The sequence below is a fragment of the Ciconia boyciana genome, chromosome 24, assembly GCF_034638445.1.
Source record: "Ciconia boyciana chromosome 24, ASM3463844v1, whole genome shotgun sequence".
NCBI classification, from domain to species: Eukaryota; Metazoa; Chordata; class Aves; order Ciconiiformes; family Ciconiidae; genus Ciconia; species Ciconia boyciana.
The window spans coordinates 1,366,022-1,389,977 of record NC_132957.1 but is presented as its reverse complement, the minus strand read 5'-3'; the positions used below and the strand labels follow the sequence as shown (position 1 = coordinate 1,389,977).

The 23,956-nt window shown below is 50.8% G+C and overlaps 1 protein-coding gene across 2 annotated transcripts in view; it reads left to right on the top strand.

The window, feature by feature from the left end:
• Positions 1 to 19,148, top strand: part of REXO1 (RNA exonuclease 1 homolog) — a 42,572-nt gene extending 23,424 nt beyond the window's left edge. The window contains exons 6-16 of one of the 2 annotated variants that reach the window (XM_072845123.1): positions 1,205 to 1,342; positions 2,326 to 2,449; positions 3,561 to 3,674; positions 4,859 to 4,996; positions 7,522 to 7,635; positions 8,289 to 8,362; positions 11,763 to 11,873; positions 12,238 to 12,353; positions 12,521 to 12,659; positions 15,256 to 15,376; positions 16,131 to 19,148. In XM_072845123.1, coding sequence (XP_072701224.1) covers positions 1,205 to 1,342; positions 2,326 to 2,449; positions 3,561 to 3,674; positions 4,859 to 4,996; positions 7,522 to 7,635; positions 8,289 to 8,362; positions 11,763 to 11,873; positions 12,238 to 12,353; positions 12,521 to 12,659; positions 15,256 to 15,376; positions 16,131 to 16,219 — 1,278 coding nt within the window. In that variant the 3' untranslated portion in view covers positions 16,220 to 19,148. The remainder of the gene's footprint in view (positions 1 to 1,204; positions 1,343 to 2,325; positions 2,450 to 3,560; positions 3,675 to 4,858; positions 4,997 to 7,521; positions 7,636 to 8,288; positions 8,363 to 11,762; positions 11,874 to 12,237; positions 12,354 to 12,520; positions 12,660 to 15,255; positions 15,377 to 16,130) is intronic. The other variant, XM_072845124.1, reaches the window with a different exon arrangement.
• The last annotated feature ends 4,808 nt before the right edge of the window (positions 19,149 to 23,956 follow it).

Below are 23,956 nucleotides of genomic sequence, written 5' to 3'. Positions count from 1 at the left end.
ATGGTTAGTGCCAGGATTAAAGATGTCTTTATTGATGATATCTTGTGTCAGGATATATCATAACATACTCTGATTATTTCTGTAGGAGTGAAAAGTCATTTTCTTTCTTCCCCACCCAAAAAGCCACAATAGTAACATATAACTTGAAGCTGATTAAAAATAAAAGAAACAACTGAAAGGGTAAAATATTTACCAGTGTAACAGAGGTGCTTAAGGGTATCGTATTAGATGTTGAGAAAATATATATATGTAATGAAAAGGACCAAATCCCCTTGGACAGGGCATCAAAGTGGAAGTCTCGTGAGGAAACTGAGCACTCTTCCCATTGAGATAGGACCAGTTGCTCCCCCTTGAACATGCTCATATCTTCTCTAGAGCTCTTTTTATTACAGATTGCAGCAGATGGTTTGGTTTATGGATATCTCTTGGGGGGGATGGAGAAAGACTGACAAAACAGTTGGGTGCTTTAGAGGTGAACATTTGGTTTCTTCTCCAAAAAAGAGGCAAATTGTGTTGATTTGGTGCATAAACTGGTGTTAAATGGCAACTGCAGTGGTAGGTTGTAACTTGGTCCAACATGCATTTTTTTATGCATGAAGATGTCATTCAGTTTAAGGGGGAAATCCTGTTGGGACCATCATGATGGGCATTAAAAAAGGAAGAAAAAACCTCAATGCAGTGAAGTTACAGGAATCCCACAGAAAGTGTCATGATTTAGCTGGCTGCCAGCCTGGCAGGAGTGGGCCTCCCATTCTCTCTTCACAGCCAGAGCACTGAAAAGAAAACCATGTCTGTCGTGCACATAACTGGTGTCATGTGTTCACATCTCCAAGTCCAAGCGTGGTGCTTGGTACCTTGCTAATCTTGAATCTCTTCATGTAAATGTCATCATCTTCGTGGTCTGGAATGCTTGTATGTGTAAATGTAGTGTTGTGACTAATGCCACTGGGAGTCCTTGGCTGCTGGATGAGTTGCATAATGAAACATGGTTGTTTTTTGAAGTAGTTCAAATACTGAAGGTGGCACAAAAGCTTCAAGTGGTGTTTTTAGTACCAAAAATGATGCATGTTATGTTTAGCTTTGGGCAGATTTTCAGAAAGGAAGTCATGCCACTATTAATAACATAGCAGGAAATGTGAGAGTCTCAAAGCAACATACTTCTTAAACCCTGAATAGCCTTTTTCTCCCTCTGTCTCATCTCTAGAGCACCAGCTTACAGAGGCCTGTTATTCCCACAGAATTTGGTGCTAAAGTCCCAACAAACATTCGTCAAAGATATCTCAATCTCTTCATTGATGAGTGCCTGAAATTCTGCTCCTCCTCCCAGGAAGCATTTGACAAGGTCTGTACTGATGCTTGCTTCTTATGAATAAAGTCTGCAGCAGAGAATAACATCCTCTGCCTTAGCTAAGACCTTCTAAAATTGCAGCAAACCCAGAAAAACTCTCCTGTCCACATATAATTCTGTAGAGGAGACTGGCATTACATAATTCCAGACTGGACAACAGAAAGTGTAATTCCAGTGGGGATTTCCAGTAGGAAATCCCATCTTTCCCTTCATTCGGAAAGCAGGCACAATCTTTTTAATAACCCCAGAAGAGAGGTGTAGGGGAAAGTGCATTATGGTCAAGCTGGACAAAAAGGCCTTTTGCTCTGGTACAGCAGCAAACACCTCCTGGAATCTAAGTGTTCAGCAGAGCTAAGTGTTTGAGAGAGATATAATTGGTAAAACTTGCTGCTTATGAACTGCGAGGCTTTTAAAGAGCCTTATAGCAGTAGGGAATAATATAGTAGGATTTCCAAAAGCAGAGTTGAGAAAATAATGCGTTTTATTGGAAAACTTTGGCCATTAATGTTAGTTGGGTAAGTATGGGACATTGTGTGGTGTGTTTTGTAACCAAAGCAGATGCCACGAGGATTTCTTTTGTGGGATTTCACCTTCACAGCTCCCTAGGGGGAATGTTCCTGTTGCATCCAAGGAGTGACCGTTTGCCAGACTTCTTGCACTGCCACTGAAGTGGGGAAAACAGCTTTTCCCAGGCAGTTCTAGAACTCTTTTGTTAATCTGTCAGGGGAGGTTTCACATGAAAATGCTTCTTCCAGCACTTTGTTTAAAATGCAGTTTTTTTTTTTTCTCTTACTCGCCTAAGCAGGCCCCAGAACCAGTATATATTTGTGCCATGTTCCACTTTATTACTCGATTCCTTGCCAGGCAATTTTTTTTGCTATCATACTTGGATTCTGTATTTTAAGAGCCAAACGTTTCTTTTCTCCAAAAGCAGTAGTGGAAAGAGAGTATGTAGTAATGAATTGCATTGTTTGCAGGCTCTGTCAGAAGAGAAGGTGGCTTATGAACGTAGCACCAGTCGCAACATCTACCTGAATGTGGCAGTGAACACCTTAAAGAAGCTCCGAAGCCTAGTGCCCAATTCCCCGTCCAGTACGAACAGTACGTACCACGTTTGTGGTTTAATAATCGGAGCAGCTTAACAATCCCTGCTTGGATTAGAAGCCATGGAGAGAAACTTGTTGAAAAGACAGACCCATTTCTCAGAAGCATTATGCTGAAAGGCAAACAACTCCAGTTAGCTTTTTATAGTCTGGCAAGCTTTAATGGGCCTTCAAGAGGCAAGTCCTGCAATGCTTTGTTGGCTGTCTGAACCTAAATGGAGATAATGCCACATGGATTTTTTTTTTTTAGCACAAGTTCTTTAAAATGAAAAGCCCCGCTAATGGAGTAACTTTCACATGATGCCTTCAAAGTGATAGACTCGTCCATCACCGCAGAAATCTGTTACACACATTAAGCTTCAAGAGAGAAACGAAGAGGGTTAAGACATTTCATTATTGGCTCTCGAGAGGGTACATTAAACAATCAATTTGTGCTGTTCTTGTGAATTTTTTTTTCCTGGTCTCTTCCCTTTTCTCCCCTCTGTCTTCATTACCTTCATGGCCATTAGTCAGAGCGGCTGAACTTGGGAGGCTGGCCTTTAGGAGAGGGCTGCCAGTTAATGATTAGTAAAAAGCACCTATCTGCCATTATCTGATGTGCTGAGCATATTCTAGAGCTCTGAAGCTCCTTTCTAAAGGAAGTTGAAAGATTCAGTGTGGGAGTCTGGTCTGCAGAGACCTAACAACAAAGCTGCTCGCTATGGGTGGGTGATGCCACCACGCAGCACATGACCGGGTCGAGTTGCTTCTGTGCTTAGTCCTCTCTTGCTTTTGGGCAGGAGGAGGGCTTGCTGTGCAGAGTAAGCAGGTAGAGCTACCAGAGTTTCCAGGGGAACTGTACAAATGTCCTTGCTGCCCTTAAAAAAAAAATAAATTGCTGTGGGCTGACAGTGCAAACAGAAAGCTCCCCATGGTGCTGGAATGAAAATGCTAGGACACCACCTTACAGGTGCCAATTTCTGGAGCAGAGTAAAAATTCAAGAGGATAAATGCGGTCCTCCTTTTGCCGATGTGTAGTGCCCCAAACTCTAGGACTGAAGTCACTTACTCTTACTCAGCTGGGTACCTGATCTCTGTCCTGTTTTGCTTCTTCCCTCTTCTCGCTGCAGAGACAAGTAACAAGAAAGTGGTGTCCCATGAAGCTGTGCTGGGAGGGAAGCTTGCTGCTAAGACAAGCTTTACTCTAAACCGGTCAGGGAGCTTGAGAGCAGAGGATTTAACAGGTAAGACCCTGCTCCTGCGAGGCTGTAACCTGTAAATTTTAGCTGGAGGTATAACGCTGTGACTGGGGAGAGCAGGATCTTGCTGATGCATGAAGTGCTGCGATTTATCTGTGGGCCGGTGTTATGAATTATTACCCAACTGCAGTACAGTGCTGCAGAGTTGCTCGGTGAACGGTACGTCGCTCTCATCAGCGTCTGCCTTACTTCCCCGCTTTGGGCTGCGAGTTCACTGATGTAGTCCGCGTGGCTTTGATGTAGCATCAGTAACTGTTCAGAGCTGCCTCTTGTGTTTTGGGTATTACTGACTTTTGGGCTTTTTTTTCTGTCTGGATTTTACTTTAACTTTCTTGCCCTGAAGCAGTACTTTACAATGTGCCTGTCAGATTAAAAGGCAAAGTTACAAATATCTCCATCTGCTCTGCAGGGCTCATTTTCACGTTTACGAATGTCATAGTAAGGTCATATTGTAGCCAAAGGATTGTGCCACAAGCATTATTCATGTTGGCTCAAATCAGTTATGGGTATTTTGGTTGCCAAGAGATGTAGGCAAATTGTTGAGGAGATCAGAGAAGAGACAGGGAGGCCACGGAGCAGAAGGAATTGACATGGAGAAAGCTTAAAAGGGCCTGTATAGCTCAGCTAAGCAACATCAAAGGGTACACAGCAATATTGGAGGGGTTTAACGTAGCAGCAAAAGAAGAGATATTGAGCAGAGTGCAAGAAGTTATAATTATTCTGTGAAATGAAATGAGCAGCCTGAAATCAACAGCAGGAAGAAAGCTTCTGATAATGAATTTTTTAGCTAGCTGTGGGTGGCCTTTGAGGGGTATTCTTTGGGCTGTGTTACAAATTATCAGTTAAAGCATTTAAAATGTTAAAATGGGAGAAGTCTCACATTGGTAACAAAAAGGCCTGAAGATGGCCCCTTTGGAGGAATTCTTTCAGCTGTGTTTTCCAGACTTAATGCTGGTTGTTGAAGAGGTTAAAAATCAGCTCGTGCACCAATGACCAGATTTTTAAAAACACTGCCCTGGCGCCTATTTCTCTGTCAATCCTGAACAAAGGCAGTGGAAGCAAGTTTAAAATAGTGGGAGTCCCTCGCAGGAGGCCTGATAAAGCAAAAAACAGTAAGAGAAGCAGTCCCTGCTTAAGTGATCTGGCTTCAGCATCATCTTTGTGTGCAGGAGCTGCCTTGTACCGGCGACTAAAGGAGTATCTCATGACCGAGGAGCAGCTAAAGGAAAATGGTTACCCAATGCCTCACCCAGAGAAGCCCGGCCGTGCTGTCCTCTTCACTGCAGAGGAGAAGAAAACGATTGACTGTAAGCTTTGCTGGCTCTTTCATTTTGCAAGGTTTGCTAGATACAGTACAACTGGAGATGCCTGTCCTGCTTGCAAATGGTCTTTTTGCATAAGGATGTTCTTGGTCTCAGCGTGGAGCCATTTTCTCCTGTTGTGATGTGTCTCCTTGGCCGTGACCTCTGTCTCTGCAGGCCAGCCAGTTGCGGAGGAGAGGAGTGTGGCTGCAGAAGTCTGCTGCCTTTCTAGAGGACGAGTTTCTTCAGCTTGCGTGTCACAAGAATGTTATTTTTGACACAAGGTTTATAGTTTGTGGGGCTGTGGGGCTGAGTGAGGTTTCTAATTGCTGCCAACGAATATGAATGGGTCAGATTGCCTCCCTGGGCAAACCGCCTTCGGCCACCCCCTGTGCGCGCACATGTTTTGCGCTTCTTCACTCAGTGCAGGTTTTGACTCCAACTTCATTGCAGTAACCTGGAGGCTGCCTGCTGCTGTTGCAAGGGAATTGGTTGGAGAGAGGCTCCTGTTTAGCATCTGATGATGCTCCCCTCTTCCAGGGGAAGGATTTTTTTGTGTCTCTGCATATGAACTGCTGTTATGGTGTGATATGGACCAACGCTGGGCCAGGCTGGTTTTGCGGTGGGTCATGCCTTGCTGGTTTGGATTGCACGGTTTTCTGCTTGATCTCTTGACAGCACTGGGCCAAGTAGTTCCCAACAGCCCTTTTTGCAACTGGACAAAATGATCCCCCAGGTTTCCTCAGGACAGGGTGGGCTCCTCTTCTGTCTGAATTTTCTGAACTCCTGTAGCAGGATTTATGCTTCTCAAATGCTGATTAGAGCAGGCTGTGATGCAGCAGGGATAAAACACATACTTAGGATATACTTTGAGGTTCCTTGCCACACTCCTCTGAGCATCTCTTTGGAGAGACCTTGCTAAAGTGTGTTAAGTGCTCATCCGTGTTAACACCTTGTGTCTACATTTGTCCTGCGGTTGCTGAAGCAACCTGTACGAAAGCTCTCTTGCATTAACACTGTCAGGTACTATATTTGTTAGAGCCCTTTTTTTCAGTTAACCAGCCAGCTGCTTTATAAGATTCTGAGATCATGTTCCTGGTTCTGTTTCAGTAGTTTCCTGCAGATGTTGCAGGATCTTTGAATTTGTTCTTATTTGACTAAGCTATTGCTAGTCTGTTAATGCTGCAACCATGGTCAGTGGACAAAAATGGTCTAGACTGGTGTTATGCAGAGCTGGGAATCTGCTAGCAGCTTAAATGCTCACACTAGAACTGAGGGGATTGCATGGACATCAGAAGCATGACAGTCAACTTCTTTACTCTGGCTTTTTGCATCTCCCTTCTCTGAATTGTAAGCAGTACAAGCACAGGTGACAGGAGGAAGAAGTCCGTAACTGCCCCCTCGGTGGGGCAGGCTGTGCTGTAAGCATTTCCGTTTTTAGATGCTGGAGAATCCTTACAGAAAAGCTGTGCCGAGGAAGAACTCGAATGTCATTTAGAAGTGACAAGGCACAGATCCCCTGGAAACCAGGCTTCATTAGCTCTGATGTCCAAAGAATGACTTATTTATCCTGTTTCTTAAAATAACTGTGTTAGAGTACAATATAATTTGCTGTGATTTATCCTGTTTCTTAAAATAACTGTGTTAGAGTACAACGTAATTTGCTGTGGATGGAGAAACAAGGCAGCAAATGTTGATGTGAACTGTGTTGGAGCTGATGTTGCGCACCAAAAACACTAGGGAGTCTTATGTTTGCCACTGAGAAGTGTTTGGGGGGCAAATGCTACAGGACTGCATTTTCAGAGGGATTGCTATGTCTTTATGGGAGTTTGAAACAACATTTGGAATCCTTTTTAACAGGAAAAGTTGTTTCACTGGTGTTTGGGGCTTGAGTGATTCTGATTTTCTTGTGCTTTGGCCAAGTTTAACAGGTTGTTGTGGTTTAGCCCCAGCTGGCAATTAAGCACCACACAGCTGCTCGCTCCCCCTCCCCCCTCGATGGGATGGGGGAGAGAATCAGAAGAGCAAAAGTAAGAAAATTTGTGGGTTGAGATAAGAACAGTTTAATAATTGGGGGGGGAGGGGGGAATGAAAAGGAAAACAACAAGAGAGTGAGAGAGGAACAAAACCTGGGAAAAAAGAAGTGATACAACCGCTGACCAACGCCCAGCCAGTCCCCGAGCAGCAGTCGCTACTGCCCGGCCAACTCCCCCCAGTTTATACAATGACCATGACGACATATGGTATGGAATAGCCCTTTGGTCAGTTTGGACCAACCCTCTTGGCTGTGCCCCCTCCCAGCTTCTTGTGCGCCCGGCAGAGCATGGGAAGCTGAAAAGTCCTTGACCAGTGTGACCAGTACTTAGCAACAACTAAAACATCAGTGCGTTATCAATATTGTTCTCATACTAATTCAAAACCACAGCACTATCCCAGCTACTAGGAAGAAAATTAACTCTATCCCAGCCGAAACCAGGACACAGGGGAAGGATTTCTAGTGACCTGACTCTTGCTTCTCTCTTCTCTTAAAGCCTCCTGCAGGATTTGTTGTCGCTGTGGCACTGAGTACGTGGTCTCAGCCTCTGGAAACTGCATTCGCAAAGAGGAGTGCGTCCATCACTGGGGAAGGCTACGCAAGCAGAGAGGTATATCTCTTCAAAGAGGGCTTAGTCACATGCTAACTGTGCTCTAGCTCTGAACACAGAGTCTACCTCGGGTTTGAGTTGCTGTGGAACATTTTGTGGCTTTTGGGGCTTGTCACGCTCACAGGTTATGACAGTTCCTAATTTTGTCACTGGGTGGCCCTGCTGCTGCTGAAATTGCCTTGCAAAGAGCTGCTGGGAAGTAGTGGTACGGTCCTGAAAATGTGACACGGGCTGGAGCAGAGGTTGTTCATCTTTCAGTTTAAAAAAAGTAAAAGAAAAAACAAACCTTCCTGTGCCTTTTGAAAAAAATCAGTCTTTTGAGGAGGCTGACTTGGGAGCACTAGCCGTCTGTCACTGCCCAGGAGAGTTTACTGGGCTTGGTTGAATTCATTTGCAGCAAGACACTAACCAAGTTTGAGCTCTGCTTTGGTTTTCCATCAGAGCATCCAGGTGGCTTCTGGAGTTTGTCCGGCTGAGTATGAAAGACTTAAACTCTTCAGATTGCTGCGTGCGAATCCATATTTATTTTTCCCCTTTGTTTGCCACATTATTGTTGCTGTGCTCATCCACGATATCTTTGCATGTGAGAGCTAAAGTTTAGGTCTCTTGTTAACAGGACTCTTCTATTTGACTCTTATCTCTTGCTCTTTCAGTGCCAGGTGGATGGGAAACTCATTACAGCTGCTGCTCAGGAGCTGTGGGTTCACCAGGCTGCCAGGTTGCTAAAGTAAGTTATTGAGCAGCACCTTTTTTTCTTAATGACATATGCCCTCTGCTTACAGTGGTGATGGCTGTGTAATCATTGCTTAAGCCTTTAGAAGAATGGTGGCTTCCCCTAAGGGAGGAAAACAAGTACTTCTTAAATATCTTTTCCTATGCAAAGGTAGGAAAATTCAGTGTTTGGCAGGAAGGAGGAGACTCAGCTGTCTGGAGTGAGGTGGTTTCATTTGTCCTAAGCAAATGCCAGTGGGTTAAGCTGCCCAGCAAAAGCTCAGATAGGGAAACATCGAGGAAGTGAGAAATAAGGAATTTCCTTTTAAGGAGCAGTCTCAGGGCCTTGACATCAGTGTGCCAAAACCTTTTTCTGATTTTTTTCCTTTCCCAGATGCCCGTGCTAAGGTAGCTTTCTGCTGTAGGCCAAATCTTTTCTTAGTTTTCCATTTACTGTATGCCCTTTGTTGTATTAAGGGGAGGAGCCTTCCCAAGGAGCCTGTTTTAACTCATAAGTATTACTCCTCTTGAGGAGGGAGGCAGGGAAGGGATCCTAGCACTAGAAAGCAGAATGAAAAACCTGCTCAGGAATAGAGTCGCCCTTTGATAGAGCTGAACGCTGTTTGGGATACCTTTGCACAGGTGTTTTTTTTTTTCCTTAGGCAACAGGAGAGTTGGCTTCCCAGCCTGGCATCATTGGTCCTCTTGAACCACTGACTGAAGGGAGCAATCCGTCTTCTGCCTCTCCCTCAGGTCTCTGGGGATGTTCCTTGTCACTTGTTTCAGTGGCATTTTTATATTTGGCAGCTGCCACACAGGGGAGAGGAGCATGATGCAGAACTAAGTGAGAGGGGATCTAAAAGGGTTACGTCCAGTTGAAGGGGCTCCCAGAGCATATCTGTTATAAGGCCTCTTCTTGTCCCACTGTTTGAAAGACCTCAAGCAATACAAGGCCACCAAGGCTGGCTGTAGGTTCTGGAGAGGTGTGTGCCCTTCTTGTTCTGGCCAAAAGCTAGAGCTAGGAAGTGAATTCTGAGGCAAAATTCGAGGCTTGTTAAAATAGGAAGAATTGTCTGTATGGGCACCCTAAAAGCCTGCCCTGCACAGTCTGAAGTGTGGATGGGATCAGGCAGGCTGCTACTTCTCCTCTTTCTTTTTCATGTGAAATTAGGATCTCTTTAATCAGTGTTCCAAAAAACATCCAGCAGGGAAGTCGGGAGAAATTGATGGGGCTATAAAAACGTGACTTCTCTGCACTTTTTGCATGGCTGTTGTAGACCATAAAACCTCATGGCCTTTTAAGAAGCATACAATCTCTCTAATAGCCTCTTACTCAATGAAGCATGCCACCAGTGCTCCAGGGCTCAGGCATCCTTTCTCATCTGCCTCCTAGTTGTTGTGCTGCTACAGATCACTATGCTCTGGCTTTCTTGGTTTTCTCATCCAAATGAGCGAGTTTCACAGCATCCTTTGGTAGATTTAAGGCTGGAGTCCACAGCCTGCTCAGAATGAGAGTATGCAATGACATATTGGGATGTTTGGGCTGCTGGGGAGCACAGTATCTTTCAGCTTTGAAGGAGGGCATTCAAAACAGCAAATAATTGTAATAAGAAACTGTTCTATGTAACTAGATCCGTAGCTGGTTAGAAAAGCATGTCTGTGTCTTTTCCTTCCAAATACATTTGAGATGTGCCTGTCTGGATTATGCTGCAGTTAGCCAGTGTGGCAGGAGATGGCAGGATGGAGCTGTGCTCGTACCTACCGCTCCCCAGGAGCGGAGGAGTCTGGAGCTGCTCTTCTTTGTGACAACTGAGTGCTTCTTTCTCTGGTCTGAAAAACAGAAGCAACTTTTCTGCTCTCCTCTCAGCAAGGAGGAATTGGACAGTTGCAGAACATCAACTACTGTAGAAAAACATCTTTTTTTTTTTTTTCTTTCTTTCTTTTCTTCGCTGCCCAGTTATATCGTATTACAGAGGGAGGGAAGGGATCAAGCTGTAAGGGAGAGAAACATTTACTATCTGTTGGCCTAGTAATCTGCTCTACCCATTTCTTTAGCAAAACAGTCAGATTCATGGGCATAGATGCAGAATGGACAAGTGTGGCCTCCCAGCTGTTAACTTCAAATGATGCAGTTCTCTGTTCTTTGGCTGCACCTGCAGTAATAACCTGTGCAGGAAAATATGCAAATCCTTGCTTTCTACAGGTTTCAGCTTTACAGGTGCCTCAGTTCCTCATCTCTCCAGCCTTTCTATCCTGAGACGAACGAGTACAGTTTGATTCCTGTAGGGTGAGATCTGTGAGAAGCACGATGAAGGAGGCTGTACACGGGCTGCTGTGATTGTGTGCAAATACATTGAGATTTAGGGATAGACAAAACTTAAACAAAACAAAAAACCCCACTGGGGAATACAGGAGAGAGAGCATCACCTCTGGGTGTGGTGCAGCAGTTTAATTTGACTTAAAACCACGTTAGTGGGCAAAAGGGCAGTTGCAACCTCCGTCTTGCCCTCGATTATGTGTTCCTGCTTCCCCACTGGTGCAGGGGTGCAGGTAACCGGATCAGTGCAATCATCCAGTTTAAAACTCCCCCTGCAAAGAAGGCTTTCAGGCTGACCAAGTAGGGTGGGATCTGTGGCTGTGGAGGAAACGAGAGTGGGAGTGCCTCTTGCAACAGTGGCTTAGCCTTGCATTGGCTTAAGCCACTTGCGAAATCACTCCGAGTTTTCCTGCTAGTTCAGGGAGCTCTTCTGTGCTGGATCTTGTTGACCCTAGAGCTTTAGCTGGGGATAATGAAGAGTGGTTGGAAATACTCTCTATTTATTGCCTCCAGTGCTCGTAGGCAGTAGCTCCTGTTTGTCTGCGAACTATCTGGTTTTAGAATACGGTGGCTTTGATTTGCATGCACACATTGATGTTTTCTGGTACTTCATTACACCAGTTTCTCATGCTGTCTATGGGCTGTGATACACCTGATGCTAATGCTCGAACAGGGATGTCTGGGATTAGAATCCTGCACCTGGGCATGTCTTGGCTGCAAGCTAAACCAGGAAGCAGCAGCTGGAGTTAGATCAGTGTAAGACCTCAGTGTGACCTTTTCTGAGTAATTCTGCTCCAAATTGAAAGTTGAACGATACTTGTCCCTAGATGTGTGATGTCTTGCTCCTACTTGAGCTGTCAATATGATGCCACTAGCCCTGATCTGTCTTTGGAATCGGGGTTGCACATGGCTTTGCTATTGTGACGAACTTCTCAGACCGACTGGTAGGCAAGAATTATTCCTCATTAACCTTTAGAAATGATAAAAAAAATCTTTTTGTTTAAGTAGGACGTTCTGTTGAAGTGGACTTTTTGGATTCTTGTTCCTACCATCAACAATTGTTGTGTGTCCCCCCCCCTTTTTTTTTTTTTTATTTAAGCAACATGTCCACGATGGGCGAAAGGAGAGCCTTGATGGCTTTGTGAAGACTTTTGAGAAGTTGCCTACAACTGATGGCTACCCTGGAATCTACGCATTAGACTGTGAAATGGTGAGTCCCTAATGAATAGGGGCAATGCACAAGCAAAATAAAGCTTTTTGGGGCAGGCCAAGGGTGTGATACAAGCGACTGAAGGGAAGCTCTGTTTCCTTACCATCTTTCCTTTCCTGCTGTGGACTCTAAATCATCTTGGTTCTGTACATTTAAATTAGCTGTTATTAATTAGTTTTAGCAATGTGTGTTTCATTGGGGACTGCATGCACCCTTGAAAAGTTGTAGCTAGCTGGCCAATACTGAGCAGTGTTTGCTGGCTGGCCTTGCGTTTTGGGATCTGCAGCACTTCGGTGAATGGCTCCATTGATACCGTGCTGTGGTTGGCATGCAGTTGTCTTCATGTCTGCTCTGTTGCTTGCAGTGTTATACTAAGCAAGGACTGGAGCTGACAAGAGTAACTGTGATCAACTCTGACCTGAAAGTGGTATATGACACCTTCGTCAAACCGGACACCAAGGTGGTGGACTATAACACCAGGTAAGGACGGTCTTCCTTGGGTCAGAGGTCTGTGCTCAGAATCGGGAACTTAGCAGGGAGCCCTTCTTGAAACTCCACTGGCCACCACTTCCTAATGGCTGAGATGCTTTGGGCCTTGAGGTGTTCCTTTAGTGAAGGAAGCCCTCCTTTCTGCTCTTGCTCTGCAGATTCTCAGGCGTGACAGAAGAGGACCTGGAGAACACTAGTATCACCCTGCGGGATGTCCAAGCTGTCCTACTGAACATGTTCAGTGCAGACACCATATTGATAGGGCACAGCTTGGAAAGCGACTTATTTGCACTAAAGGTAACTTGCATTGTCTTGCGTTTACATCTCCCTCTGGTTCTTTCCCGCTCTGGTGTGTGTTATATGTCTCCTTTAAATTTAGGAACTGTTTATTTCCAAGAACCAGGAGGACACAGTAGGTCTGTCTTGTCTCTGAGCCAGCTGCGAAGCTGTCTGTGGTGGAAGAGCAAGGGAGTGGGTCACGTGTGTCACTCATGGTGTCACCCCAGCTTTTGTTGGCTGGTGCTGCCCAGGGTGACGGACCTCTCTAGAGGTGACTGGGGAGGGTGGATAGAGCAGGGCTGGTTGGAAGGACTGATCTCGAATCATTTGCCTTTCACTCCTGCCATATAGTCAAGAATCCTCCGTTGGTGAATCCTCCTTTGACTGGCTTGAAGATGTGCTCAGCCAGGGTCAGGGCATGAACAGGGGAGGGCTCTGGAGTCCCCTGTGCCCTCTGGATGTCCACGGTAACTATTTTAGAAACAGGACAAGCCTCTTCGTTGTCTCTGCCACTGGAGATAATTCTCATGGTTTCTCTTCTAATGTCAAAATGTCTGTTTTCACTGAGTGAGGTTCTCTGCCTGGTTTGCTGTGATTTGTGGTGTTCCTTTGATCAAGCTATTTTGACCTTTTATCTGTCTTGTTTCCTGCTTGGCCCTTGTCAGTCTAGCCTGCACACCTCTCAGCCATCTCTGCTATCCTGCGAGGGAGGGCTGTCCTCTCCCCTTGCACTCTGAACATAGATCCCCAGGGGCTTGTCCAGGGTCACCAAGAAAGCATGCAGCAGGCAGGAGCCGAGTCTTTAGTCTAGGCTCACAAGACAGAACTTCCTCCAGCCGTTCTTTATCATGCAGCTTCTTTGATGAAGGAGCTGTGGCTGCCAGCTCACGGCGATGGTTTGGAAGCAGGGAGTTTTAATGCCTGCAAAGCGCTTTACCTCTCCGTGGCACCCTTTATCCCAGCCTCTCAGAGAGTTCATCATCATCATAAAAAAATTATTTACAGTTTTATCAGCACAAGATGACTGCATTGGCCTCTTAGAGGCATGATTTTCTCTTAGCATCGCAGACACTGCCAAGAGGACGAACCCGAGAGCAATATAGCAGAGCATGACAGGCAGTGGCATGTCAAGTCGTAATGTCTGAAGGCTGTGGCAGTAAAGTCGACATCTCGCTAATGGCCATGGCAAGCTCCAAATGGTGATAGCATTTCAATTTTTATTTAAAGCTATATTATCCTGTTTCCTCAGTCTTCCTGATCTACATAAGTAATTATCATTGTGCCTGGGTGAGTGCCAAACTTGACTGCAGTCTAGGAGAGATTATCCATAATGTTGGCAGTTTTATACTCCAAAGAGCGTAGCAGGTTGTTTCTGTTAAACTGCAGCTGTTCTCAGGCATTTACGGAGCTGGGCTATGAAACTATTAATGACGAAGTTACGGATTGTCATGCAACATTAGCTGGTGCCTAGGAAGAGTCGAGGCAGATGAGGAGACGGGATTATCAGGGTCCTGTCTGAGTCATCCTGTGTCGAGACTTGCAGAGCCGTCTTTTGGTCAGGCATACAGGTTTATCTCTTAGACCTTGCATTTCACTCCTGTACTCAAGATGTGGGACTGCCTTCATCCACGTTCCTTTAGCTCTCACTGAACACGTATTCTTGGCAACAGAGGATTAATCTTGTCTTAGCCTGAGAGTAAGAAATTAGTATTTGAAAAAAGCCAGCTTACCCTATGTTTATGGACTGTGTCAGATGTGACCTTTTGGTCCTCCGCAGGGCCCTTGGTGCAGGGTGGGTAGCCTGGTGAGCTGTTCAGCATCCTCAGTTCCTACAGCATGATGACACTTCATACCTAGAGGACAGCAAACCTCTTGCCTCTCCTGTGTGCCCAGGCACTTTGACCCAGACATGGGACCAGCCAGGGCCTCCCTCCCATCCACTGCGTAGTTCCTTACGCCCAGAAGTACGAAATCTCCTCGTCCCATTTCATCCTTGCTAAGCCAGTGCTGGTTAAAAACTTCCTGTTGACTCATTGCTGATGCACTGGAGGTTTTCAGGCTGATTAGCACCTTGAAGGTTAGGGCTTTTCTGTAGAAGCAGTGTGACGTACAATGGGTTAGGTACAGTTTTGACTTGCATATCCTTCCCACTTCTGTCCACTTCTTGAGAAGCAGTTGAAAGGCTTTTACAAGCTTTGTGGGGTCAGCTGGTTCCTCGGCTTAGTTTTTCATTGTGAAGGACACTCTCAGAGGTATGCCAGTTTCTCCAGGCCAGGGTATTAAGGATTGACCTGTCCTGTCGTTTGAGTTATACGAACTGAGTCAGCCCTGTATTTCTGCTGCTTTGAATGTGCAGTTAGGCAGGGCTTTGAGGGCAGGTATATTGGCTGGCAGAGCATTGGGAAGCCTGCGTGCACGCATCCTTCAAGGGGGAGTCATCTTTGATTCAGCCAGAGCCTCTTGCAAGACTGGTTGGGTTAGAGCTTGGCGACAGCATTACGTAGAGCCCGAGAGGCTGACCGGAAGATCGCTTTAGCATGGTTAATCCTAAGGAGTGTCCGTCCGTGTGGGAGAGGGAAAATAAGCATGTTTCTTTCCTGCTCCCTCCCTCCAGCTTATCCATGGCACAGTGGTGGATACCGCGATCGTCTTTCCCCACCGGCTGGGTTTGCCTTACAAACGGGCTCTCCGGACACTGATGGCAGACTACCTCAAGCGCATCATCCAGGACAATGGTGAGACCAAGGAGGAGCTGAGAGTGAGGCTCTCGTGTCCCGTCCCACCTGGATGTGGGCTCCTTGGACCTGCCTTCCTCTGCTCTCCCCAAGCCCCATCATCTTGCTCCTAATCTTTTTTTTTTCCTGCATAGTATCTGGCAGTAGCTGTGAAAGGGCCAGCATATGAAGTCTCTGCCACAGACAGTTTCAGTTTGAACCCTGTTCTGAGGGCCAGCACCACTTGCTTCTTCCCTCTCTGTGCTAAGCGGGGACCAGAGAAGTGGTGTGAGAAGGCCAGAGGTAGCTCTGTTAAGGCCACGTCATGCCCTCCCTTCTCTCTCTGGCAAACTGAGATTGACCTTCCTGTTTGAAGCATGGCATGTTCCTTTCAGTCTTCCTTGAGCACATTGTAAACGTACTGCTGGGGAAATTGAGGCCTCTCTGACCTCTCCACAGCCTGAGGGCCTACAGACTAGCAGGACTGCAGCCCTTAATTTAAACAAGGGAATGGTGTCAGGCTGAAGTCCAGCAAAAAATGTGTTTAGTGGAAATTCTTCTACTTTAAATCCATTACTGTGGTTCATGGTGATCACAGATGCACCTGTGGGTGCTGTGGCAGAGGGCAGTGAGCAGCTGGGCCAGCAGTGTCAGGCAGAATCTCATCTTGGGAAGCCTTCCTCTGTGCTTTGCGCTGTGAGGAGGCAGCCCTTGTGCAGCAGAGGGGCTGCCTGGGCCGAGGTGCTAACTGCCATCCTTGTCTTTCTGTCCTCAGTGGAAGGGCATGACTCCAGCGAGGATGCCAGAGCTTGCATGGAGCTGATGGTCTGGAAGATCAAAGAAGATGCTAAAGTGAAACGATGACTTGCGCTTTCTCTCTCTCCTGTTCCTCCTCCACCTCTTTGAAGCAGTGCAATAAATGCTCAGAGTAACACTGTCCACCTGTACGCAGCAGCATGCTACCCCAGACTCCCCATGCACTCGCAGGTATCTATGGGACTTAAGGACTGCTGCTGGCGCAGCTGAACGGCACCAGCTCACTGCTTGCAGGTCCCTGTGTCCAGATAGTGGCTCTCAGATCCTCTTTACTCCACCTGAGGGATACTCTGTGGTACAATTGCCTTGTAGGCATGGCAAGGTGGTTTTGAGTAGCACAACCAGAGAGAACTTCTTGGTTCCTAGGAGAAGCTTTTAGAGGTAGGTTGGATACGTGCAGAAGGATCTTTCTGGTTCGGTTAAAGGTAGATCTTTTTCTTTTTTGTTTTTTTTTCAAATGTACCTTAAATTGCCTTTGTACTCCAAATTGTACTCTGTACTGATTCCCGCAGTGTTTGGAGATAGGGGGAGATGGAAGAAAGTTGGGCAGGAAGCTGTAAAGTGAGTGGATTGTGTAGCTGGTGTGTGAATGGCAAGCAAGGGGTGGTGAGAGCCGAGGATCAAGCCATCTGGGAGGAAATCCTAGTGCAGCCCCGCTGTGGAGGAGAAAGCCAGAGCTGCAAGAGAGGGAGGCTGTCTCTGAGAGCACGTGGTGGGAGCAGCAGGTCGGAGAGGAATGAGATGGGGTCAGGGGAATTACTGCCTGCTGTGGCCCAGGTGATCCTCTCAGTGAGGGCTGGCATTCTGGATCTGCAATCGCTGCAAAAGGGGGAAACCACAAGCGTCAGACCTTGCCCAGACCTCAGGGAGCCGTGTGTGTAGTAGTGAGGCAAGGGACAGCAGGGCTGGGACAAATTGGACTCCCAGAGCCAAGCAGCAACTTGCAGCTTTCCAGGGGAGGAGCCGTGTTGGAGAGGACAGTGGTAAGAGCAGGCATCGTGTCTTTGCGGGTTAGGACAAGCTGTCCTTCCCCTGACCCTGAGCTTCCAGCGTGTCTCCAGGGAGCTTGTATGCAGGGATCAAGGTTTTTGTGGGGACCCAGGAGCAGCTAAGATTGCACCTAAGGGTGGCCCCTAGCAGTCTGCAGGACTCCCCACCACTCTGCCCAGATAGCAGGGACTTGATGCAGGCAAGAGCAAAAGCAATAGGTAAAAATTATTCATTAAATTAGTTTACATATTGCATGTTTTAAGAAGAGCAAAAGACCCAGTTATTGTCTGTTTGGCCCCCTGGACAAAAGCAACTGTTGAGAGTGTGTCTCTGTCGCGCTTGCGGCGACGGGGGCAGGAGCACAGACAGACTGGACGGCTCTAGTGGTCTCTCTCCGCCCAGGCTCCGTTGCTGTCGGGGGAACAGCAGAGCTGATTGAAATGGTCCCTGATAGATGAGGTCTCTTAGCTGAGGTCCAGGCAGCAGCTTAGCCCCATTATTAGACCAGCGATCGCCCCCCCTCCCAGGCGGGACTGGCATTGCTTCCCAGCGGTGGCTGGTGTGGTCCTGGCCCCCGCGTCCCTGGCACGGGCTCGCTGTGTTGCTCCAGTGGCTGTGGGGCAGGGGAGCTGCTGGGTTTTGGTTCCTGTCGGGGCTGGGTCTGGCTCGCTCCTTTGTAGCCCCGCTGGCGGTGCTGGGCTCAGAGTTCGGGAACGTGCTGCGTGTCCCCTGGCACGTCCTGCTGACCTGTCCCACCTCCGTGCCCAGCGTGGCGGTGGGGAGGAGCGTGGGGCTGGGCTGTGTGCCACGGGCAGGGGCGTCCTGCTCGGGCCCCTCTGCATGGGCCCGGAGGGTGCTGGTGTGTGCACCAGCCCTGGGAGCCTCTCCCCATCCCACTGCTGTCCTCGGAGGCGAGGATGTGGCTTCCAGTGCCTGACCTCTGCCAGGCTCTCCTGAAGCCACCGGGAGAAGTGAGGACTGTAAAGGCTCCTGTTATTGCCGAGCCCTTCTGTGTTTCCTCTGGCAGGCAGTGGCACAAGCTCCCAGCCTGTTCGTTACCCCCGATGTCAGGCCGTGCAGCTCCCTGCCACTCCCCCAGCGCTCCGTAGGGCACGTCGCATCCAGCTCTCCTTGCAGCCCGCCTTTGCCAAGCGCTGCAGCCGCCTCCTTCCCTGCTGTGGGGCTTCCACGTGAAGCAGCCTCGGGACACCTTGTCCTGTCCCCCTCTCCCATCGCCTGCAGGGAGCTATGCTGTTCCTGCCCAGGCCGTGGGAAAGACGGAGAGAAAGTTCAGTGCTTCCTAACCAGGGAGGGAAGGTCTTTTCCCGCTTCTGCCTCTTTCCCTTGTTTATCCCCCCATTTATCTTCACTCCTGGCTGCAGCAACAGAGCGTACCTGGAGCAGCCCACCAATCTACTGGTTTGCCATGTTAGATTTCAAAGCCGGCTCTTGCCTCGAGGCTCCCCCGTTACTCGACAGGCAGTCCCAGCTCCCCGGCCCTCTCCTGCAGCAGCTGCCTTCCCTGGAAAAGCCGGCACATTTCTCACGTGGACCCGGTGTGCTGCTGTCCTGCTTGGGGAGCTGGTTGCTTGGCTTGATCCCACCGCCTGGGCTCGGGAAAGGCAGAGCATCGCTACGGGGTGCGTTCCTCCAGGCGTGAGTCCTGCCAGGCCAGGGGACCTCGGTCATTCCCACTTCCTTTCCCCATGGTTCAGCCGGGACCCCTAAAATGAGGCTTTTGGAGTGGGGTGTGGGGGGGACGTTGCCCGTCTTGTGGGGTTTTAGTGGGAAAGCGAACCACTTCCACCCGCGCTGTCGGTGCGGGTCAGAGCAAGCGTTGGGCCCACGGGCTGCCATCGCCTCCACCCCCGGGCACCGTAACACTAAGACCAGAGGTTGGTGGTCGGTAAGAGGTTTTTGGGTTGTACATAACTATTGTAACCTGTAACTTTTTGTAATTGTTTTTAATAAAAGGGTGTTGACTAGACGCACGCTCCTGAGTCTGGGTCTGCTCTGCCTGCGGCCGGATTGGGGAGGATGGGTGCTGGAGCCATTCCGGAGGCAGGAAGGGCCCGGGCATCCCTTCCACTTGCAGCCGCTGTTATTTCCTCCGTGTCCTCACAAAGTGGCTCTGCAGCAGAGCCCAGCCTTCTCCCAGCACTTGTCGCTGGCTTTGCAGCTCTCAACGGTCCATTCCTCTCTGCGGCACATCAGCCTGCCGGGGCGAGCCGAGGAGCTGGAGGAAAGGGGGCCAAACCGGTGCCACTCGGCGGCTGCAAAAGTCCAGCCCAACCCCCTGGGACCGCGAGACGAGGTGCTGCCCGCGGTGCCTGGGGTGGCGTGGGCCATATCCTTGCTCTGTGCAAACCCTTCTTGCCCCCCACACGGTGCCCTGAGCCGCTGGGCAGCAGCAGGGCAGGTCCCGGCTCCTCTTGCCTCCGTCCCGGAGCTGGGGCGAAAGCCCAGGAGCACTGGTGCCCGCCTCGGCGTCCTCCCGCCGCCTGACCAGGCTCCCCAGGAGAGCCCGTATCAATCTCGCAAATGGGGCAGGAATTAAAGTGCCAAGCGAAGGAGCTGATTCAGCACGGAGGAAGAGGTGAAGGTAAAAAGTTCAAATAAAAAAATAATAGGCTATTAGATGACCTCACTGGCAATGTGTTTTATTTAACGTGCTGGTGGTGGCTTGGCGATGGCAGCGGTTACTTAGGATGCTATAAAAGTCACGGCTGACCCGTGTTCTCAGCCACCTTTACGGGCCTTTGAGGTGCTGGGTGCGCAGAGTTGCGGCGTTCACCTCCCAGGGTGCCGTCCCTTCCCCTGCGGGTGGTTGGCCCCTCTCCTCCCGCAACGTCGCCCGCTGTGAGGCAGGCAGGGTTTGTAGGGCTGCGAGAGCCCTGGTCCCGGGTGAGCACCGCTCGCCCAGCCTTGGGCGTGCAGATGGACACATGGATGGACAGACGGACACCGGTGCTGCAGGTCTGTGTTAAATATCTTTCTCGGAGGTCTGAGACCCTCGTTTTTTTCCCTGGAAAACGTTGTGTCCTGGGGGCACTGCCGGAGTTGGGGAATCGCCAACAGAAACCGCAGCAAGGGGCTTTCTGGCTCTCTGAAACCTTTGTCCCTTTGGGGTCCCTCGCCTCTGACTCCCAGTGCAGCCCCTGGGCTTGGTGCTGCCTGTCCCCCCGCCGCTGGCTCAGCTCTCGGATGCTGGAGCTGAACTGGGGGAAGCAAACAAGCAGAGACCCCCTGAGCCGTAACCCCGGTCCCTCGCCTCCCAAAGCCCCGCTGGGGAGGCTGGACCGGCACAGCCAGCTCCTTCAGGGGGAGCTCAGATTTGGAGAGGTGATGCAAAGTAGCTCGCTGCAAAAAAAGGCTTGATTTCCACCCCAGCTCAGAGGTGCCGGGGTGTTACAAATCCCCCCACTTTGTCCCCCCTTGCCGGGGATCTGGCCCCTGTCCCTGCACGCTGTGCCCGTATCGATCTGCGGAAACAGCCTCTGGCCCCTGTCCCAGTCTAAGCTCTTTACCGGCGAATCGGTGCCACTGTGCTGGCTGTGTCCTCGGAGCTGTCATGGGTACGGGGACCCGCTGGGTCCCCGATGGCACCGTCAGAGCTGGTTTCAGCCCCGGGAGGAGGGTCCCCGCACTGCTCCGGCCTCTCTACTGCGCTGGTTGCAGCTCGGCTTTGCGTGGCCGCTCCGTTCCCATGGCTTCACTTTCTCAAGCGGGGAGGGAATTTCCAAACCCAAATCAAAGCAGCCTCCTGCCCCCCTGCAAGGGGGGGAGAGGTTTTGGGCAGCCCAGGGGGCTCGTTGGGCACATGGGGTCATTACGTGTCCCTCTTCTGCAGCTGCAGCTGAGACTGGGCAGCTCATCTCATGCAGCCCTGCGTTTGCAGATGCTACCAGGGTTTGTGCCAGGGCCCGTCTCGTCCTGCAGCATCGTCCCCTGTCGAGGGGCATCCACGGGGTGTCTGCATGTCACCCCCTGCCACCGAGCCACCCGGCACAGGTCAGAGGTGACCGCGGTCAGTGATCCTCTCTTTATAAAGCTTTTTACCACAGTTTGTCCAGAACCTCCAGGAGGGCAAGGGCTGAGGCCGAGGCAGGGAGGCGAGTATCCATCATGTGTCAGGGATCCCATGGCTTGTGTGTGCAGGCAGGAAAGCTCCTTATGCAGTGACAGTGGTGCGGTGAGGCCCTTTCTGCCATGGTCGATGGGGACAGGGACCTTGTGGCAGCCCCCATGCATCTGCTCCCTCCACACTCCTCCTCGCTCCAGCCTTTTGCTTGGCCAGACCCGCTGTCGGTGCCCCGAGCCCGGGCACCTCGGCCGCTCTGCTCCGTGCCTCGGTTTCCCCCGGGGTGGCAGCGTGGGATGCCTGTGCCCCCACCATGGCCCTGGACCCCCAAAGTGCCCTGCAGTGCAAGGGGGCTGTGGGGCTCCCCAGGCATGGGGGTCCCTGTTCCCAGCCCTAAACCTGCAGCAGGGCGAGGTGGGTGACAGCGGTGTCACCGCAGGGACTGGGGTCCTCCTGCACCCTCCAGCCACTGGCAAGAGAGGGGAACGGGCCAGACTGGGGAACAGGGGCTGGCGGTGGGCGAGAAACAGGGTCACCACCGGTGACCAGCCCTGTCCCCTTCCCAGCACTGTCCCCTGGCCTGAGACGGCCGCAGGGTGGTCAGGAGCAGAGGAGGAGGAAGAGGAGGCTGTGGGTGCCGAGCAGGGAGGAGGGCAGCAGCTGACTGGTCGTGCAGCTTTTGGGGAGGGTGAGTTTTTGGGTGTTGGAGGCAGGTGCTGGGTGCCAAGGACATCGCTCGCTCCTTCCACCACTTCCACGTGCAGCACTTCTGGTCCGGGGGCAGCAGCCATGCCCGGAGGCAGCGCTGCCCGTCCGCCACGCCGTGACGGTCCCCTCGGTTGCGTCTGCCAGTGCCTGAGCCAGGACCAAAGTTTGGGGCATCAACGGGAGCCCAGGGAGGTGCCGGCTCGAGGCCGGGGGCTGCTTGTGGGGCTGCTCCCAGGCTGAGAAACAACCCCTGTCCCGCAGGGAAATGTTTCTAAATTATTATATTATTATTTTCTCCAAACAAACGGGGCTTTGTAGCTGCTCGGCCGGTTGGAACGGGGCACTTGGAGCTGCTCGGTCCACGACCGAAGGTAAAAACGAGGCTCAAAGGTTTAACTCTTCCCTGCAAGCGTGGGAAGCTGCGCACAGGATCTGGCCGCCGCTGCGTGGGGCAGCCCCCGCCGGGGTCTTCTGTGCCCCTGGAGAGGGGACGCGCTGGGACGGTCATCGTGGCACCCAGCGGAGCATCCTCCACCCTGGCGTTGGGCTCCTGGCGCTTGCTTAATTGCGCCGGGGGGGGGTTCAGCTAATTGCAGGGGGCGATTGATTGGTAAAAAATGTCATCTTCGCCGGCCACGGTTGCCAGGGTGACCTTGGCCGTTCTCCGCCAGCATTATCAGTTCCCGGGTGCCCGAAACCACCCGCCACGCCACGTGTCCCTGCGGGGGGGACGCTGGGGTAGGATGTGGAAATCCCTTTCCTTCCTCCGGATCTGGCCCACTGCTGCCGGAAGCAGCGAGCATCTGTGAAAGCCGGGGGGACGCAGAGGTTTGGGGCTGGGGTGTGTCCCCGCCATGCCCAGGTGCCTGCTGGCCCTCCCCAGCGGTGCCGGTGCCGCCTTCGTCCGAGGGTCTTCGCAGGGCTCCAGCGCTGCGCGTGCTGCCGGCGCAGAGGGAGCGGCAGGGACGGGGCAGCAGGTAGGAGATGGCAGATGAGGCCTGAAACGCCGAATTTCCTCGTGGATGCCGCTCCAGGGCCAGGCGTGGGCCCCACGGGCGCTGCCGGGGATCGCCACGGCGGTGGAGGAGCTGCCGGGGGAGAGCAGGCACGAGAGGCAGGTGATGGGCTCGGGGCAAGGGAAGGGAGAAACTCTGCTTGTATTTGGAGAGAGGGGTTGGGTTAACATCAATGGTCGTTATCTGGGGCTGCGAAAATGCAAAAAACTGCTCCCAGTGGGGCCGGCCCCCACCGCGGTCAAGGATGGAGACTCCCCGGCCCCGGCCCCGCTCCAGCGCGTGCCCGCTCCCACCGCTAACGTTTGCTCAGACCATTTAACCAAAACGTCCCATTCTGCCCGCTGTGACCCAGACCTCTCCCACGCTTTATTTCAAAATGGCACAGGCCACTGTTCACCAGCTTTGCGTGAGAATTAACAATAACTCGTTAATTTGGCTTATCTCGCAGCACCGGCCCCTTGGGCAAGGGTTGGGTGAGGTTTTCCCCTCCCTTTTCAGGAGGTGAGGAGCAGCCCCGGGATGGGGATGCACCCAAATCTACCCCCACTGCCGCAGGTCGGGTGCTGGCCGGTATCACCCAGTGCCCCGCGGGGACATGGGGGCGCAGGGACATGGGGACATGGGGACACGGCGCAGCTGTGTTATTTATGGACCTTGAACAAGTTATTCATGACTACGCAGTAAATGCTTTATGGACTGTCGGGCCAGCGCTTGGTTAATTGCCTCCGGGTTTCTGTGGTTAATTGCAGGGAGCAATTAATCTAATGATGGCTAACGCAGGACCACTACGGTGGGGCCTCTCTGCGGGCATGCGGGATGCATGCGGGGCAGGATGGAGAGCGGGGAGACACCGGGCCAGCTCTCATCTCGTTAGCTGCCGTCACTAACGAGGCGGCCTCTGTCCCCAGCTGGGTTTGCAGTGCCGGCGCTGTCACCTTGGGGCTGCTCGGAGGCAGCGTAGTTCGTTTGTGCTTTTGGCCTTTTCTTCCT